This window comes from Aulonocara stuartgranti (genome assembly GCF_965226115.1).
Source record: "Aulonocara stuartgranti genome assembly, chromosome: 12".
In the NCBI taxonomy this organism is placed as follows: Eukaryota; Metazoa; Chordata; class Actinopteri; order Cichliformes; family Cichlidae; genus Aulonocara; species Aulonocara stuartgranti.
This window is the reverse complement of record NC_138948.1, coordinates 35,824,743-35,843,448: the sequence shown is the minus strand read 5'-3', so window position 1 is coordinate 35,843,448 and position 18,706 is coordinate 35,824,743. Positions and strand designations below refer to the sequence as shown.

The 18,706-nt window shown below is 41.9% G+C and overlaps 1 protein-coding gene across 2 annotated transcripts in view; it reads right to left on the bottom strand.

Moving 5' to 3' along the window:
* Window positions 1–2,263: 2,263 nt before the first annotated feature.
* htr7c (5-hydroxytryptamine (serotonin) receptor 7c) overlaps window positions 2,264–18,706 on the bottom strand; it is a 31,245-nt gene continuing 14,802 nt past the window's right edge. Inside the window, exons 2-3 of one of the 2 annotated variants that reach the window (XR_014280041.1) lie at window positions 2,578–4,432; window positions 2,264–2,493 (exon numbers count right to left, since the gene is read on the bottom strand). Coding sequence is in view for 1 of the 2 variants with exons in the window: in XM_082554079.1 (XP_082410205.1) it covers window positions 3,694–4,432 (739 nt within the window). In the remaining variant the exon portion in view is untranslated. Of the gene's footprint in view, window positions 4,433–18,706 lie in introns of both variants that reach the window. The other variant, XM_082554079.1, reaches the window with a different exon arrangement.

Genomic DNA, 18,706 nt, shown 5'->3' with positions numbered 1-18,706 from the left:
AATCGTCTCAGGACGTCCAGTCCTTCCGTTGACATGTTGGAAACCACCACGTGTACTTTATTCTGTTCACGCAGTGTAAATGTTAATGCACACATTTTTTGTTCTTTGTTTTTTGTTGAAAGTCAGACTCATACTTTCCAAAAGTTTTTGCACCAACATGTGACGTGTCCTCAGCTACAAAACATATTGTATATAAATGAACTTGACTTTGTCATGTACTGAAAGAAACACAAACTGTATTTTAAACACAATAAATGTGGACTAATCATGTATTAAGTGAGTTGAATAGAAATATTACAAGTTCCTGGTCACCATAATTGTCCTATGCAGTATCAAAGACTATCTCCAAATCAATAATTATTATTATTATTTGCATGTGCAGAGGGTACATGGAAGGATAGCAAAATCACAGTACTTTAAATTCCTTTTCCCCCATGCTTAATCAGAGCTTCCTCGTTTAATTGCTGGGACAGATTAAAAATAGCAAAGCGCGAGTGGATAGTCCCCACATCAACCCCCACAGCTTGTCAGAGCTGGCAACTGAGCCTTTGGGCAGCATATGTGAAAGACTCTCAGCTACTATCCTTCTCCCTTAGATGAATGTACTACATCAAATGAAAATAGTTCCTCCCGTTCACCGACAGCGATGACACACATCAGGCGCCAGCACAGGAGGCCAGACACGGTGACCGAGAGGGCAGGCGCTCCTCGCAGGCGCAGTGGTGCTCACTCCCCGAGAGTAACGCCCGTTGACATGGTTGCCGGGAGTCTGAAGGTCTTAGGGGCAGCGCACAAGATCCACCAGCGCTGCCTCCTCTGAGTGTGCTGAAACAAAATGTCAGCGTGCGGGTTGAGGCTGTGTTGCTGCTCTTTACTCCAGGGACTCTGAACCCTAAATAGACTTTAGTCTGCAAAGGGCCGGTTAACTAGATTTTATCCCCTGTGATCATCATATGGGTTTTTCTTATTGTCAGCAGGGCTGAATTGCATAACATTGTTCAACTGACTTGGAGAGCCACTCATAGTGCAAATGAAAGAGTATAATTAGGAATGTCCTTATGTTAGATTTGGGTACCATCCCACCAAACCATTTGACAGACGGTGAAATCAAGGAAATGGCCAAATGTTCCGCCAAGGCTTATTTTTGGACTCATGTAATAACAGTAATAATATTAAAAGCGGCACATTTAAAGGGTTGTCCAAGAGATTTTATACAGGAATCAGTTGAAAACATTTCGAAAAATCACATTTGTGTTGGGATTGTATGTCGCAGCAGTTGTGTCATGATGAACAGTAACAGCATTCTTCTGGATTAAATAAAGCTAGCCTAATTTCTCTTCAAAATCAGGAAAACTTGCAATGACTTTTGTTGCATTGGACAATGACAGGAAGTGTCAAAGTTGCTACAATTCACAGTTTACCACAACAGCTCTTCAACCAAAGCAAGTAACTATTTTGAGGAGAAAGCTCTGAAAACCCATAGTAAGTTAGCACCTGTCTGCAAAATGAAAAGTATTACTTTTATGTTCTTTCTCCGACCTTTTTAAGGTGAAGGGTTTGCATGTCTGAGTGATCCCACAAGTATGTTGTCTATGATGCATTTGCCCCTGGTATGGTCTCCTGAGGCAAACTGCTGGTGAGGGGCAGCGCTAAGTTTAATTCAACAGACACCTATAAAGAGCACCACTATACACTGGATAGGGGGAGGGGTTCATCGGCAAGTGCTTGGAATATTTTTTTAAATAAATGAGTTTGGCCGTATCATACCTGTGATGTGCAAAGTCATTTTGATGAAACAGTTTGTATGTGTATGTGAGTGAAGGAATATGTATGTACACACAAAATAAAAAGGCTTGTTTGGTGTCAGCCTTAATAATATGATTGGAAAGCCATGTTGTTGGTCTTCTAAGTTGGTCTTTATGTGTTAAATATATTTGAAGTGGTGATTTGCCTGTGATACAGTGACACTCCTCTACAAACACAACCCAAATATGTCTGTACTGAGACATACCTTCTGACCACAAGACGAGACACATCCTACTTTACTCTTCTTCGTCACTGTTTTTCCCTTGGAGTAAGCAGACAGCTGTTACCCAGACTCTGAATAAAAGCATTTGCTCAAAGCAGACTTAACACAAAGGCGTTTCTGGGGCAGACGGGAGGGGCAACCATCCTTAAGAATCCTAGCTGTAGCCCAACAGTCTTGGCGATACTGCTTTAAGAAAGGTCACAAATGTATCAAAGACTTCTAATGGGCTTAAAGGTTGGTCTTTATTTCTATGCATGACATACTGGGTGCATCAGGCATTTGAGGATGCTCCATGGGGGCTAGAAAGCAAGAAGACCCATGTTGATTGTCTCCTAAATCACTGCAATCTCAGTCCAAAGAACAAGAACTTCACTGACTTTGCACGAATGGCTTTCACACTAATCTAGGCCACAGTGACATCTTCGGTGTTTCTTTATTTACAAAGTGATGAAATACTTTTACCCCTTTCCCCAACTTCTTTCTCAAGGTAATAACAGAGTGGTCACTCAAAGCGCTCACACACAGCTGTAGACAGATTGACTTTACACAATAAAAAATAGCATTTCGATACAAAATGATACAGCAGTACACCTTTTTTGGGGGGAGGAAATGTAGAGCATTTCAAAAAATCGAGGTAGAAAATAAGCACACACTGCTCGACTGATGATATCGGACATGGGTTCGTACAAGTCACTGAGGAGATAAAAAGGAAATGTACTGAACTGGGGGGGGCACACATCCTGATTGAAAAGAGAGATAAAAACACTGTCAACAACCAGTGAGGAAAACGAGTCTTAAGAATGTGGAAATTCTAATTATTAAAGTGGAAACGTTTAGTTGCCTGGAGAAAAGTGAAAAGCTCCACAGTATCATGGTTTCTGTGCGATGCAGTGTCTGGGTTACCCATGAAACACCGCTGCCACCACTTCTGTTTTGATTAATGTATACAGTGGCATGTAAGAAAAATATGTTTCATGCAGACACAAAACAAACTACCTTCAAACACTGAGAAGTTCTCACTATGTTGTGTTAAATCAGCATTTTCCACCCCACTTTGTTCTACTTGGAATCACCAGATTTTAAACAACTGGGTGACATCTAGGGTGCTCAAAATAAATTCAGTCGGAGGACCAGCTTGAAGGCTCTGACTTTAGATGGCGTGATATAAGTTTCAGTCCTGTAATACGCCTCAAAGTGTTTACCTCCCGTTTGAAAAATAATCATCGGGGATTTGCGTGGATACACGATGAGAGGGAGATGCTCAGAAAGCCACGAAACAAACGTTATTTGTTATCAAACATCAATTTTGTTAATATACAGAAATCTGCTTGCCTTATGGTCTCTTTGAAAGCCCTAGAATGATTGATTGTGTTTATATGTCATTTCCTTTGTTACGGCATTATTCCATCATAAATCTGGAACAGGATGGAATTGTGGCATATGCACAAAAGCAGTGTCGACTTGAATAGTCCATCAAGTACGCTCTGTGATTTTCTTTCCAAAATAGAATGACTGACTCACACACTGAAGTGATTGTGCTGTCTGCAGCGAGCCACTAACACTGACTTTTATCCCGTTAGGCCGTGTCTGTCTGCAGGCCGGCTGTTTATGTGTCGCCTTTTAAGCACCGAGTGTCCAAGAGCAGCGACTTTAACCATTCGGCCTTACACTTTGAGAGCTTCGTGTACACCCACGGCGGAAAGCCGACGGTTGATGTTGCGATAGCGACACCGGAGAAGGTCACGATAAGTGGAGCGCAGGTCTCGATTGAAGAAGGCGTAGATGAAGGGATTCATTAAGGAGTTGGCGTAACCTAACCACAGGAGCGTGCGCTCCAGCCAGATGGGCACACAGCTACATTCCACTCCGCAGATAAAGGGCCTGGCGGTGGACAGGATAAAGAAGGGCAGCCAGCACACGGCGAAGACGCCCACAATCACCCCCAGTGTCGTGGCCGCTTTTTGTTCCCGCTTGAAGATGGAGATGTTTCTGCGCTCGCGGGTCAGCAGGCGGGACAATGCGGCACACTCCTCTGCCACGCCGGGCGGCTTCAGGCCCTGCATTCGGAGAGCCTCGTTAGCCACTGTTTCGAGACGCTCGCGTCGTGAAAGGTTGGTGAAGCGGTGCTTGGCGCCGCTCTTGCGAGCTGCCCTGAAGATCTTGTAGTACATGACCAGCATGACCAGCATAGGGATATAAAAGGCCACAGCTGTGGAATAGATGGTGTAGCCAAAGTCTTGGCTAATGAGGCACACACCGGCTGTGTGGACGTTTTTGGCCCAGCCACAGAAAGGCGGCAGTGTGATGGATGCTGACACCAGCCAGACTCCCAGGATCATCTTGGCCATCAGCTGACCGTTCTGCCGGGCTGGGTAGGTGAGAGGTCGTGTGATCCCCAGATACCTGCGAGAAAAGGAGACAAATGAAGCATCATTAGCAAGTACTAAAAGCATTTGATGTCACATTGACATCTTGTTTTAAACTCCTCATCTAATATATTCTCTCTGTCATCTCAAAAACAAAATCTTATTATTCATTTATCATTTACAATCCACCCTTTTAGGCTTGTAGTGTGGTAGCATCAAAGAAACGTCCCCTCATTTCAAAGACAGACATCTGGATGAAAGGTCTTAAGCTCTGTCATTGCCCGGAGGGTTATTTGCTGCTTTTTCTTTGGCTCTTTGAGCTTGGTAAGTAGAGAACGAGCTATCAATCAAACAGGCAGCTCAGTGGTTTCAAATAGCAGCTGGAGGTGTCAGGGAAAAAAAAATAAGGACAAAATGAGGTGTGAAAGGCTCGGATTTGTACAAAACTGGGAAAATAGCCACTATTCACACAAAATGATAAATCTGCGTGTACGACACTGCATGTTTTGGCGGCACGCCCGCAGCACTCATCAGCACCAGATGCGTCATTGATGAAAACTCTATATTCCACTCTCTATTTATCTGATTTCTGCTTTGCTGTTAATTCTAACATAAAAAAACTTGGTAAGGATCGCTGTGATTCACTGTCAAATTACATTCAGTGCTTTTCGACTTGGGTCTTTACTCTATTGACAGGTTTTTAAAAGTTCAGCTTGTCAGGTGTAGCTTTAAAATATGACTTCATCTTTAAACATTTTCTCCAGTGTTTGTACAGCTTAGTATTATGCTAGTCACAAATATTACAGAGCTCGCTGCCATCTGCAGCTCATTTTCTGTTACCTTCAGATTACGTATGGACATTAACAAACTTGGCTGTCAAATAACATTATAACACTCCTCAGAAATCATTTCTAGTGCGTTTTTAAGAGATGCTGGTTGTAGACACATCTGAGTGAAGGTATACAAAATGTCAAAATGCTCTCTAGTCCAGCACCTCTGATGCACACTGGTGCCTATTAACTAGTGCCAACACATAATGCAAGTGGTATTGATCTAAATCAGAATGACTCTGAATGGACACCAGGGCTACAACTAGCGCTTTGCTAGGAGCGCTTTATTATATCCTTTCCTCACCACCAACACACACACACACAGACATCTAACCCAGATCAGATTTTTTTTAATCGGCTTTAAAAAGCCTCACACGCCTCGTATCAGAACTGCCACGCTGAATGAAACATCAGTCGTTTATCTGAGACAGGTGTCATTATGTTGTCGCCCATGGCAGGTCTTGTGGGCTGACGGTGGTAGAAAATACTGCGACACTAAAGAAAGAAAGAAAAAGATACAGCTACAGCTGGTAGTTGCGTTGGTGTAGGTTACTTTTGTCATTGGTTACACGAGACAGTAACTTTTCAGTTTCCATGTAAACTGTGTGCCGCGCACCATCACACTGTCAGACTCCAAGATCCTTCAGCTCAGGTTGTCCGTCCTCAGTGGACGTTATATAACAACTACTTTGTGTTCATTCTTCTAATCCCTCCACTAATCTGAGTAGTTTACACCCCTCACTTAAAATGTACTTAAGTTTCACAGGGGAGACTAAACACACAGACAACAATGTCAAATAAATATGAAACAGAGCCAAGATGAGTACGTGCCATGCTTCTACGGAAAATCATAATAGATACGCAGTAATGCAACACTCCTCTCTGAATCCATTACTCAGTAATGAAGATGGTAATGGTAAATGGTAAATGGCCTGTATTTATATAGTGCCTTACTAGTCCCTAAGGACCCCAAAGCGCTTTACATATCCAGTCATCCACCCATTCACACACACATTCACACACTGGTGTTTGTGGTGCTTATTTGGGGGGATATTTGTTTGTCAGTGGAGGGTGGAGGGCAGTTCTCTGCCACCATGACTCATCTTCAGACCTTTAGAAGGCAGAGCTGTTTCCAGGCACACTCTCATTGGACACACAATCCTCTCATCGTCCTTCTGGAGACAAATGACTGCCGGTTTGGCTAAGAGAGCACGCATTTTGACACTTCATTACACTGCTTCTTGCATATCTTGCAGCAGGATGTGCTGATGCAAACATCTGTGGGTTTAATCATTCTTATTTTTGCATTCTAAAAATTGAACTTTACTAACCCTGGAGAGGCAGGGTAACAAGAAACAATAACAACGGCAAAAAACATGTACGTGTAGTTCCCTTTGCCGCGTACAACGTAACAGTGATAGGTTAATATGGCAGAAACATGCATTCAGCTCAGAGATAAAAGTATACTGTTCTTTCTCCCTCTCTCCACTAACTCCTGTGTTCACCAGCTGAACACAGTTAGTCCCCAGCACTGACACGCTGCCACATTATGAGCACTGTCAGAGTGAGACAAAAAACATAAGTGCGCCACAGAACTGAGCTGAGAAACCAAGCAGCATCGCTACAAGGGATGTCTCCCACATTACACACAGTCACTTAATCCAATGTTGATATTAAAATACAGAACTTTTATTTTCATACACAGGGATGTGCAAAAGTGTTGAACCAAGGACCCAGACTTTCATTTTTATTTTTATTTTTTTGCAAGCTTCCTGGTGTTCTTTCAAAGTTTTTCTTTAGACATTGGCTTCTTTTTAACAAATTTACAGTCAATATAGTGGAATTTTTTTTTTTATTATTAAGCTACTTAACATTGACCTGTCACTCATTCAAGCGTCAAAAAGTTACCTAACTAAAGGGATAAACCTGTGTTGTCTCTAGACAGACAAGAACCAAATAGCATTTTATGCACTCGGTTACTAGCAGTCTGTCTTAAAAATATATCATATGTTCTCGTTTCTTTAGCTGAATCTATAAAAAAATGCAAAAGACAGACATAGTTTGACAGGCACAAAATTGTATTTTTGCACCAGCAAGGTGATTCCCAATGAGCTATTATCAAAAAACCTGGTATATCTCACCATGGTGTGCAGTTTATCTCAATAAACTGGATAGATGGAGGACCTATAAAACTATCTACAGTAGATGAACAGTATCTGAAAGTCATGTCTTCAAGAAATAGGAAAAAACCCAGCAAAGATCATCCACATTCATTGGACTGTGTTGAAGAAAAACGGTGGTCATAGCAAATATTGACTTTCAAGTTAGAATTGAACTGTATTTCCAGTTATTTAAAAGGGTTCTTATATGGTGCTTTTTCTACTCAAGCTTTCAATGCACTTTGTACAACATGTCTCATTCATGCTTTTTACTTCATATAAGTGTTTTCTAAAAAAACATTCACAGTCCAATCTTGAACTCCAGGTTCAAGATCTCGCCCAAAGAAAACTGGAGCAGCCAGACTTCGAACCACCAAGCTTCTGAATAAACGATGACCTGCTTTACCTCCCAAGCAACAGCCTCTCCATTTGCATGTTATAAGTAAATTGCTGCATCTATTTCCTGTTTATAGGAAAACATAAACAAGAGGTGGCTCAAGACTTACGCATTGCTGGACCATCTGCAAGTCTGAATAGAAATCTAGAGCATTTTTCAAAATGCATACCATATTTGAACCTTGCAATATGATGAAAGCGCAAGCTAAATACACAGTGGCAGTGGATTATAATCACCTCCTATACAGTGTGACCTGAACACAGTCAGTGATGTTTAAATTATTTTTTTTATTCACATCTCTGGTAGATACAGCGGCCCTCAGGAATTACCTGTCCATAGGTAACCAGAATGTCCAAGCTAATGGAGAATTCCATTACCTCCACTAGGCTACCCCATAGAGCACAATATAGTGTGCTATTTTCTGCTCTGAAACACTGTAACTGGCCCTCTTGTGCAACAGTCGTCAGTCATCTCCAGGAGAGCCTCACAAACCTTTTACTTCTGAGAGGGGAAACATGGTGAAATATTTATCCAAGCCATTGGCTGAGAGACAGGGTGGTAAATTTGGAGCTCTGTGTCTGTCAGAATACCTTTTTTCCCACAGAAACTTTCCACTGAAGTCCCTTCACTAAGCCATTTATAATTCAAGCACAAATGTGCAGGGAGGGGGTCAACATGAGTTTAAAATTTTTAAGTGTTGCCCGTTTTTGGAAGATCTCTGAATTCATCTGCGTGTGATTTAAGCGAGCGGACAGAGAGGTGCAAACGTCACCTGAAATCAAACCGTTTTTTGAGAAATGCAGCTTCATTGCTTTATGAGTATTGGCCGCTTTCACGCTTGGTTTGATTTATCTAAAGTGAACGAGAGTGCTGAAAATGGGAAGATCTCAGAAAACACAGTTCAGTGTTCACTCGAGTGTCAGCTGTGTGCAAGATATACCGTAGAAAAGCTTGTTTGCTTATTGATTTGTTAAGTACACCGTGTTGTAATAAAGGTATTATGAGCTGGACTAGCTCTAAACAAATGTAAGGTTTGACCTCTGGATATGATAATTAAAAAATAAAATAAAGAGTACAGTTGTTCAACACATGCATTTATTTATTCTGAGCTTTCTTCAGCTGAAGCACAACGGATGTGTTCAGTGAGAGCTCTGGAACATTTCTCCGACATCTGACAACGAGTCAAGTCCTCAAGGAGCGCTTCAGCTCTATTTGAGGAAGCACCATAAGACAGAAATTGAGCTGCTTTTTTTCTGACAGAGCACGACGTGAATTTTCAACAAGAAAGCAAAGGAGCAGCTTCGTCTTTTTCCGGGTTTTACACACAATTAAGCATTTTTGTTCTAACACACTTATACCTGTTTAGGTCAGGTTCTGTTCTCTTGCCTGATTTCTGCTCGTGGTGAGGTGAGAATGAGTGAGTAAAATAATAATAGAGCTGTTTCTTTAATCACATTTAGACTCTTACATAAGCTAAACTGAGTCATCCCTGGACAGACACAATTCTTCCCTCAGATTTGTGTATTACCTCCAGCCAGTCTGTGAATAACTATTATTTTATTTCAGCCAATGTGTCGAGGAGGGAATTGCTACTTAAGGCAAGGATTTTTTTTTAAGAGAAAAAAAAGTTGATAAGCCAAATTTATGCAAACTTTATAGTTACTGACAACAAACATAACACCTTAATTTTCCTTTTCTTAAACTGATAAGACAAAAAAGTGTTGAGGGGGTGACTGCAGTTTTGTTTTGTGTTTTTGCATTTCACACACACACAACATGGCAATGCTGGACCGAAGCTTTAGTCCAACCTGAAACATTTAGACAACTTTTGCACATTAATAGTTTCTTTGCGACCACAACATTTTGACAATAATCTACATTTTGATCTTATCCTGCAAGTTTCTATTTTACCTGTCAAGCTAACACTTTGCAATCTTCAAGGTGCTGGAAACATTCCTCAGAGGGTGTTTTTCCATAATAACATGATTGCATCTCACAGTTCATCCACATCCATGATGTGAACCTCTACTGCATGCCAAAGGTGCTGTGCTGGATTGGTGACAGTGGAGGCCATTTGAGTGAACTCACTGCCATATTCAAGATGATCTGAACTCTGTAACATGGTGCGTTATCCTCATGGAAGCAGCCATCAGGAGCTGGGCCCACTGTGATCTTAAAGAGATGGATGTGGGACTGAAACCATGCTCAGTTGGTTCTAAAGTACATCCCTCACACTATTATACCATCACCACCAGCCTGAACTGTTGATATAATTCGGACCCCATCTCAGTGTTGACTCAACAGACCAGGCACTGTTTTACCAGTCTTTGTTTTTTTTGTCCAGTTTTGGTGAGCCTGTGTTGTAGCTTATCCTTAGCTGACAGGAGCAGCACCCAATGTGGTCTTCCAGCCCATTCTCACTCTCGAGTAACATCCCAACGATGTTTCACGTCCCGCGGTGTTCCTGAGGAACGCGAAAGGTGACCTTCTGCGTTCTTATGCTACACGCCGGGTTATTGGTGAAATCCAGTAGAATGATGGTCCCGCGGTAATACACATTCCAGCCATGTATTCCAGCCCTAACCATAACCTTATCCCTAACCATAACCTTATCCCTAGCGTTAACCAGCAATTTAATGACGTTAAATAGTTTTCCAAAGTGATTTAAGTAAAATGAACGAACATGTGTAGATTGATTCCAAACGGTTCTCATGTTTCCTCATTTTTCTGATCTCGTCATTTATGGACATGTTGGGTGCCCAGAAGCATAATATTTTGACGGTTTGTCACCTAGCGTAAAATATTACGCTTTGGGAGTGAGAACGTGTTGGCTCTTCTGTTGCTGTAGCCTAGATTCAACATGTTGTGCATTCAGAGATGCTCTTCTGCATTCCTCTTCTGCATTGTAACAAGTGGTCATTTGAGTTGTTGTTGCCTTTCTATCAGCTTGAAGCAGTCTGACCACTCTGGCAACAACAACGCATTTTATCCCTGAGAACTTTTTCTTGCTGGTTAGTTTTTCTTTTGTGGACCATTCTCTGTGAACCCTAGAGATAATGTGGGAAAATCTCACCAGATCAGCAGGTTCTGAAATACTCGAACCAGCCCATCTGGCACCAACAACCATGCCATGTTCAGAGTCACTTAAATCACCTTTCTTCCCCATTCTAATGCTCAGTTTGAACTCAGCAGGTCCTCTTGACCAAGTCTAGATGCCTAAATGCATCAAGTTGCTAGTAGGTATCTGTGATATTTGTGTTAAGGGGCAATTGAACAGGTGTACCTAATAAAGTGGTCAGTGAGTCTATATAACTTCTTTTAATCTGACTGAATGTTAAACTTATACCCCTCTAGCGTTCATTTTTTTCTCCAGTTCAGCTGCATTAAAAGGTGTATACCATGGTAGCCACACTGACCCATGTTATAATATTGCAACAGCTGCAATCAAACTGTTACTCACATGTGTATACGGTACCACCCATGTCCAGACTTGTGACTGAGATTAACAGAAATTGATTACTACTGTATTGTCCTGTAAGCACTTAACTATCCATGTGGCACCACGGGGAAATGTGGGCATGCTGAACACAGCTCAAGGACAGATCTGAGACAAAAGTTATCTATAATCCTTCTCAACATTCTCAACCTGCTTTGGGGTCCCAAAACAATCCTGGTTTTCAGTGCTCACCGATAACATCCCTGACCCTTTAAAATCTGTTGGATTTGTTCTATTTTGTTAATTATGTAGCAATGAAAACCATTTTCTATTGTTGACCTATTTACAGAGTCACCCTGTATACTTACAAGACACACCTAGCTTCACAAAGCACTTCCCCTCATCAGACTTTAAATCCTTTATGTCTGTTTTACTTCCTCCTAATTGTTGTAAACCCTCTGGGTGGATATTTTATGGCCTTTCCTACACAACTCACCACCTGTCACTATTGGAGGTTTAAGGGCTCTCACGGCAATAGGGATGATGGGCAGCTATTAGTGCTACAGTGATAAATGAAATCCACTTCCAACAGTCATTGTGTCCATCCCAGTCAGAGCTGGGTGTCCTTGGACAACAAAGGAAAAACAGCAGAGAACAGAAGAGAGCTGAGCGGGGCAGATAATAGGGTACAGGAATAAAGGAGAATTAAAAAGCTGGGCAAAAAAAATCTGGAACACAAAAGCATTGAGTTAAACCAGAACGGTGACAAAACAAAACAGCTGGGATTAAAGTATCTGAGGAAAGTGCACCAATGAGACTCAAGGGTGGAATATATGCATCCCAACTAAAGTTTTTACTGGTGTTCCAGCTAGCCTCAGTCAAAGTCAGTTTGATGATCTTCCCTTTATAATGAGGGCGTGAGAGTCAGTGACCATACAAAAATGTGGATAATGTAGGAGGCACTGCATGGCCCCTAAATCCAACATCAGTGTTGCTCTACATGCAGAAACACGTGGCAACAAAACATACATAAAACTAAAGTACGGAAAAGTAACTTCTTCAAAGTCCTTCAGAGCAAAATGTTGCAAATTTCTAGTCCAGCGGACCTGCTTGGGTAAAATTTAAAAAATAAACGAATAAAAGTCAGACTGTTTCGACTAATTCACCAACACCTGCCGATAGGGCTACATAACAAATAACCAACAAGCTCCACTTCCTTTTGTGTTTTTTTTTTTCTAAAGCGCCATTTTCAAGGTCAATAATACCATTTATGTCTTTCCTCGTGTGTCTCTCACTGCTGCTGCTCCTGTTATGTCACGTCATTTGATTTAAACCACTGCTGCCACCTTTTTCTGTTGCCGCTGATGTTGTTGCTGTCTGCTATTTCTGGTCAGCGCTGCATCACAAGCACTAACGCACCACTTACATCATGCCTTTATCTATACTGTTACATTACTCTACTACTCGAGCTAGTTCCCAAGCACTAACTCACATCTTTCTGTGCATCATGGCTTGTTGGTCAATCTATCACACACTAGACATTTTATGTGTGGCTCAGTTATTTCTATTGCTGGTTGTTTGGCTGTTGGGTAAAGAAGCTGATTTGAAAAAAAAATACAAATAGCTTCTTTTTTTTTTTTTGAACAACACACAGCACAGGTTTTTCACTATATGGAAAAAAGTGGGCCAGACCTCTTAATCTTTGATATCAGGTGTTTTCACAAAGTTGAAGAATTTAGGGGGCTTCGCAGCCGAGTGTGAAGCAGTGGGAATGAGAATCAGCACCTCCGAAGGGTGGCTGGACTCTCCCTTAGAGATGAGGTGAGAAGTTCAGCCATCTGGGAGGGGCTCAGAGTAGAGCCGCTGGTCCACATCGAAAGGAGCCATTTTAGGTGATTTAGGTGCTTATCTGCCCCAGATAAGCGGAAGAAGATGGATGGATGGATGGAAGAGTTTAGGGACCACAGCAACCATAGCTAATAGATGCTAGCTGACCGCTGACGTAGTTAGCAGCCTATTAGCTGTTTAACAACATTTGGGTGTTAGCAGCTAATAAGCTTACCTTTGCAGCAATGTTTTAGTTATTGCTGTTTTGTTAATACCATGGCAATTGCATTTTAACAGCTCAGAAGCAATTTAGTGATTACTTTGTTGCCTGGCGTTAGAACTTCACAATCGAGGTATTTGTTATGACATTACCTTCTGATCCTTGTGCTTGCTCTCCAAGCGATGCTGTTAAGTGACTTGCTTTGCAGTCTCATAAATTTTTGGTTCAGATCATATGTCTTTGTTCTGTTTTTAATTAATATTCATGTAACAGAGGAAAACTGGTCTCAATTTGTTTCAGCTGCACAGCCTCACCTATAAATAACTATTATGTAAGTAAAAAATAATGAGGTTAAGACAGAATTTATGTATGCATGGAGCCTTTTGATTTGGACCAGCACTGTTAGGAAGCTCCTCAGTCCACAAAAACTTTTTCTCAGTTACCTGAATGTTGTGTATTTTTGTTAGAAATGAGACCATTCTCTCTTCTGTCACATTAGTAAATCGCTCCATCTTGTCACACAATCTACTTTTCCTTCCTGAATGGATTTATGCCTGCTTGTTATGCATTTAGCCATTTTCTGCTCCCTGTCAATTATTTAATGGAGTTCCTTTATGGTGGCAGCCATGGCGACCTGATTTGTAATGCAGCTACAAAGCCTCTAGAGGCTTTTGGCTCTCCAAAGGAAATTACATTTGTACATGCGCATGCTTGTCATTGTGCTGCGCTTACTGGCCACCTAAATATACACTTTCAGCTGTGAGTAGCATCTCACTAATAGTCTCAAATGCGAGCTCCCAAAATGTTACGTTAAATATTAAAGAGTGTACTCATTTTCTCTTCATTATTATACAATGAGTGAAGTCTGGTACTGGAAGGTGAATAAGTATGTGCCAGCAAATCCGTCTTCCTTTCCGTTTTTTTCCCTGTCATGATGATGAGAGAGAGCCAGGGTGAAGAGCCCCTCCATCTTTGTCACCTTCCCTTTGGTTCTGTCGCTCTCCCTCTCAAAGGACACCTTGAAAACTAAATAAGCTTAAAGGAAGTCTCAGATGTGGGGGAGGAATCCAAGTCTCCACTTCTTCCCGTTTTTCTTCTGACCTTTGAGAAAAAATGTTAAGCAATTTTAGTTACCAAGGATACCACAGACAGCTCCTCTTTTGAACCGACTCACTTTTTTCCAATTTGGCATCTAGCCAGCAGTTGGTATAGCTGAAGTAGCTGCGCACCCCATTATACGCCATCATTTCATGCCTCTGCAAATGGAAAAGGACAGTGAGGAGGAGCTGTAGCCAACTTGTTCCAGAGTCACAACACTACCATGCAACATAAAGGAAACTGTTGAGTGCTGTTCTTTTTTCAATCTCTTATCCTTTTACTGACCTTTTATTTTGGGCAGATGAAAATATCAGAGATATTAAAAAGCTCGGCTAAGAGCAAGAGGATATATTTAAAGGCTAAAACCCATGTGAGGGCAAAACAAGGCATCGTAAAGTTGTTGTAAAAATAAAGTAGTATATATATATATATATATATATATATATATATATATATATACACACACACACACACTTCTGAACAAACCAGAAGACATCTGGAACAATGTCCTCTGGACAGACAAGAGCGAATCCAAATCAGCGTTTGGCCACAATGCAAAGTGCTACATTTGGCGAAGACTAAACACAAGAAACCAGCACAAATACGTCACACCAGCTGTCCGCATGTTGGTGCAGGGGTGATGATTTGAGCTTGTTTTGCAGATATTGGATCTGGGCACTTTGCAGTAATCGAGTCAAACATGAACCCCTCTGTATGTCAGGCCATCTGTCTGACAGCTGAAGCTTGGACTAAACTGGGTCATGCAACAAGACAATGATCACAAGCACAGCAGCAAATAAACAGCAGAATGACTGAAAAAGAAAGAATCACTGTGCTGGCCCAGTCAAAGTGCAGACCTCAACCTGATTGAAATGTTGCGGTGGGACCTCAAGAGGTCTGTCCATAAATGAATGTCTGCAAACCTCACCTGAAACAGCATTGTAAAGAAGAGTGGGCCAAAGTCTTCCACAACAATGTGAGACACTGATAAAGTAAAAACATTTACTTCACGTTTTTGCTGCTAAAAGTGGTTCTACACGTTATTGAATCATGGGCAGTGCTCAGTTTTTCACACACTGCATTTTCCTTTTGGCTTCATTTCTGTTGTAGCAGTGGTATAGTGCAGTATGTCATATATTGTTGTGTATCTGAGGTTGTATTTAAATAAGGTTACAACCTGGTAAATGATTCTATTTCCTGATATGTAAAACTTCAGAACTGACAGCGTCAGTTTACCATCACTGTACCAAATCAAACTATATTAAAAAAAACCACCCAGCACGCCCCTGCGGGCGGTTTATCCTTCAAGCTCGGGTCCTCTACCAGAGGCCTGGGAGCTTGAGGGTCCTGCGCAGTATCTTAGCTGTTCCCAGGACTGCGCTCTTCTGGACAGAGATCTCCGATGTTGTTCCCGGGATCTGCTGGAGCCACTCGCCTAGCCTGGGAGTCACCGCACCTAGTGCTCCAATTACCACGGGGACCACCGTCACCTTCACCCTCCACATCCTCTCGAGCTCTTCTCTGAGCCCTTGGTATTTCTCCAGCTTCTCGTGTTCCTTCTTCCTGATATTGCTGTCATTCGGAACCGCTACATCGATCACTACGGCCGTCTTCTTCTGTTTGTCTACCACCACTATGTCCGGTTGGTTAGCCACCACCATTTTGTCCGTCTGTATCTGGAAGTCCCACAGGATCTTAGCTCGGTCATTCTCCACCACCCTTGGGGGCATCTCCCATTTTGACCTCGGGACTTCCAGATTGTACTCGGCACAGATGTTCCTGTACACTATGCCGGCCACTTGGTTATGGCGTTCCATGTATGCCTTGCCTGCTAGCATCTTGCACCCTGCTGTTATGTGCTGGATTGTCTCTGGGGCATCTTTACACAGCCTGCACCTGGGGTCTTGCCTGGTGTGATAGACCCCAGCCTCTATGGATCTTGTGCTCAGAGCTTGTTCTTGTGCTGCCATGATTAGTGCCTCTGTGCTGTCTTTCAGTCCAGCTTTGTCCAGCCACTGGTAGGATTTCTGGATATCAGCCACCTCCTCTATCTGCCGGTGGTACATACCGTGCAGGGGCCTGTCCTTCCATGATGGTTCCTCGTCTCCCTCCTCTTTCTTGGGTTTCTGCTGCCTGAGGTATTCACTGAGCACTCGGTCAGTTGGGGCCATCTTCCCAATGTATTCTTGGATGTTCGTTGTCTCATCCTGGACTGTGGTGCTGACACTCACCAGTCCCCGGCCCCCTTCCTTCCGCTTAGCGTACAGCCTCAGGGTGCTGGACTTGGGGTGAAACCCTCCATGCATGGTAAGGAGCTTTCTTGTCTTTATGTCAGTGGCTTCTATCTCCTCCTTTGGCCAGCCTATTACCCCAGCAGGGTACCTGATCACGGGCAGGGCGTACGTGTTGATGGCCCGGATCTTGTTCTTACCATTCAGCTGACTCCTCAGGACTTGCCTGACCCTCTGCAGGTACTTGGTGGTTGCAGCTTTTCTAGCGGCCTCTTCATGGTTCCCATTCGCCTGCGGGATCCCCAAGTACTTGTAACTGTCCTCTATGTCTGCAATGTTGCCGTCTGGTAGTTCAATCCCCTCAGTTCTGACTACCTTCCCTCTCTTTGTTACCATCCGACTACACTTCTCCAGTCCGAACGACATTCCAATGTCATTGCTGTATAGCCTGGTAGTGTGGATCAGTGAATCGATGTCTCGTTCACTCTTGGCATACAGCTTGATGTCATCCATGTACAGGAGGTGGCTGACAACTGCTCCGTTCCGTAGTCGGTATCCGTAGCCAGTCTTGTTAATGATCTCACTGAGGGGGTTCAGGCCTATGCAGAACAGCAGTGGGGACAGAGCGTCTCCTTGGTAGATCCCGCACTTGATGGTGACTTGTGCTATGGGCTTGGAGTTGGCCTCTAGTGTTGTACGCCACATCCCCATTGAGTTCCTGATGAAGGCTCTTAGGGTCCCATTGATCTTGTACAATTCTAGGGATTCCAGTATCCAGCTGTGGGGCATTGAGTCATAGGCCTTCTTGTAATCAATCCAGGCAGTGCACAGGTTGGTCAGTCTGGTCTTGCAGTATATATATATATATATATATATATATATATATATATATATATATATATATATATATATATATATATATATATATATATATGTTGTTATTGTTCCTTTGTATGACCTTGCTGTTAAAAGGAGCTATACAAGTACATTCACTAAAGGCTTCTCCCTTTATTTTTATCTATATAGAACAATAGCTCATCTGTGTGCTTTCAAACATGAAGCATGATTGGTAAAGAAAAAATGTGCAGGTGTTCTCTTTTTTTTTAGACTCTTATGTGCAAACGTTGCTCATTTATTCATGTGATCATCTTCTCATCCCAATCAGGAGCACAGGAGATCTGAGGGGCGATTGTAATCTTTTAAATGATTCGGTGCCTCTACAGCATGTCTTCTATCTAGTTGGATTTGTCACTTTAATTGGAAAATCTCTTGAAGTATAAATCAATTAAGCTGTATTCTATACAGAAAGATTTTGATCAAATAAATGACAAAAGTATGTTCAGCCAGAGGTAATGACATAAGCAAAGATAGGACATGAGTTCAGCAAGATTGATATTAATAATTTCCAGCAGAAGAAAGCAATGAATTAAATTTGATTTTGTACTGGATGACACACATCAGAACATCAAACTTGGAGGTCAAATTCAGTGCACTACCCAGAGATGAAGAAATGACTAATGATAGGAATATTCATTATAGCAAGAATTTTGCTAATCTCATCTAAGGCGAGCCAGGGGGAAAAAATATAAATTATTCACCTGCGTGTGATGGCACTTTTTGGGGAAATTTAGGGTAAAACAAAATAAAAATGTAATAAAATGAATTAATTATACGTACTCCAAGGAAAAACTCATAATGTCACATATTTACATTTATATTAAAGAACTAGATACTTTCTGGGAACAAAGTGGTACATTATGACAAAATGTTGAATAGTATTTGATGTTATAAAAGCACAAATGAACTCCCAAAAATGTGGAGAGTTTTGCCACCGATTCACTTTGCAAGACTGGATCAAATTGTTGTGACAGCCGAGTACGGAGCCATATTGATGATTTAACCAGTAATGTATTTGCATGGGTCCATTGTGTTGAATGCACAAAAGCTGTCACCTCATCCTCACTTCTTTTTGTCTAAATACACTGCACTATTTTTTAATGCAAAAAAAAAGAAGTGCAACATAAGCTCTACTCTGATTAGAAGCTTCACAATCAACCTCACAGCTTTGTTTTCCTCATAAATTTACATTAGTTTTTGAAAAATGATGCTCTTT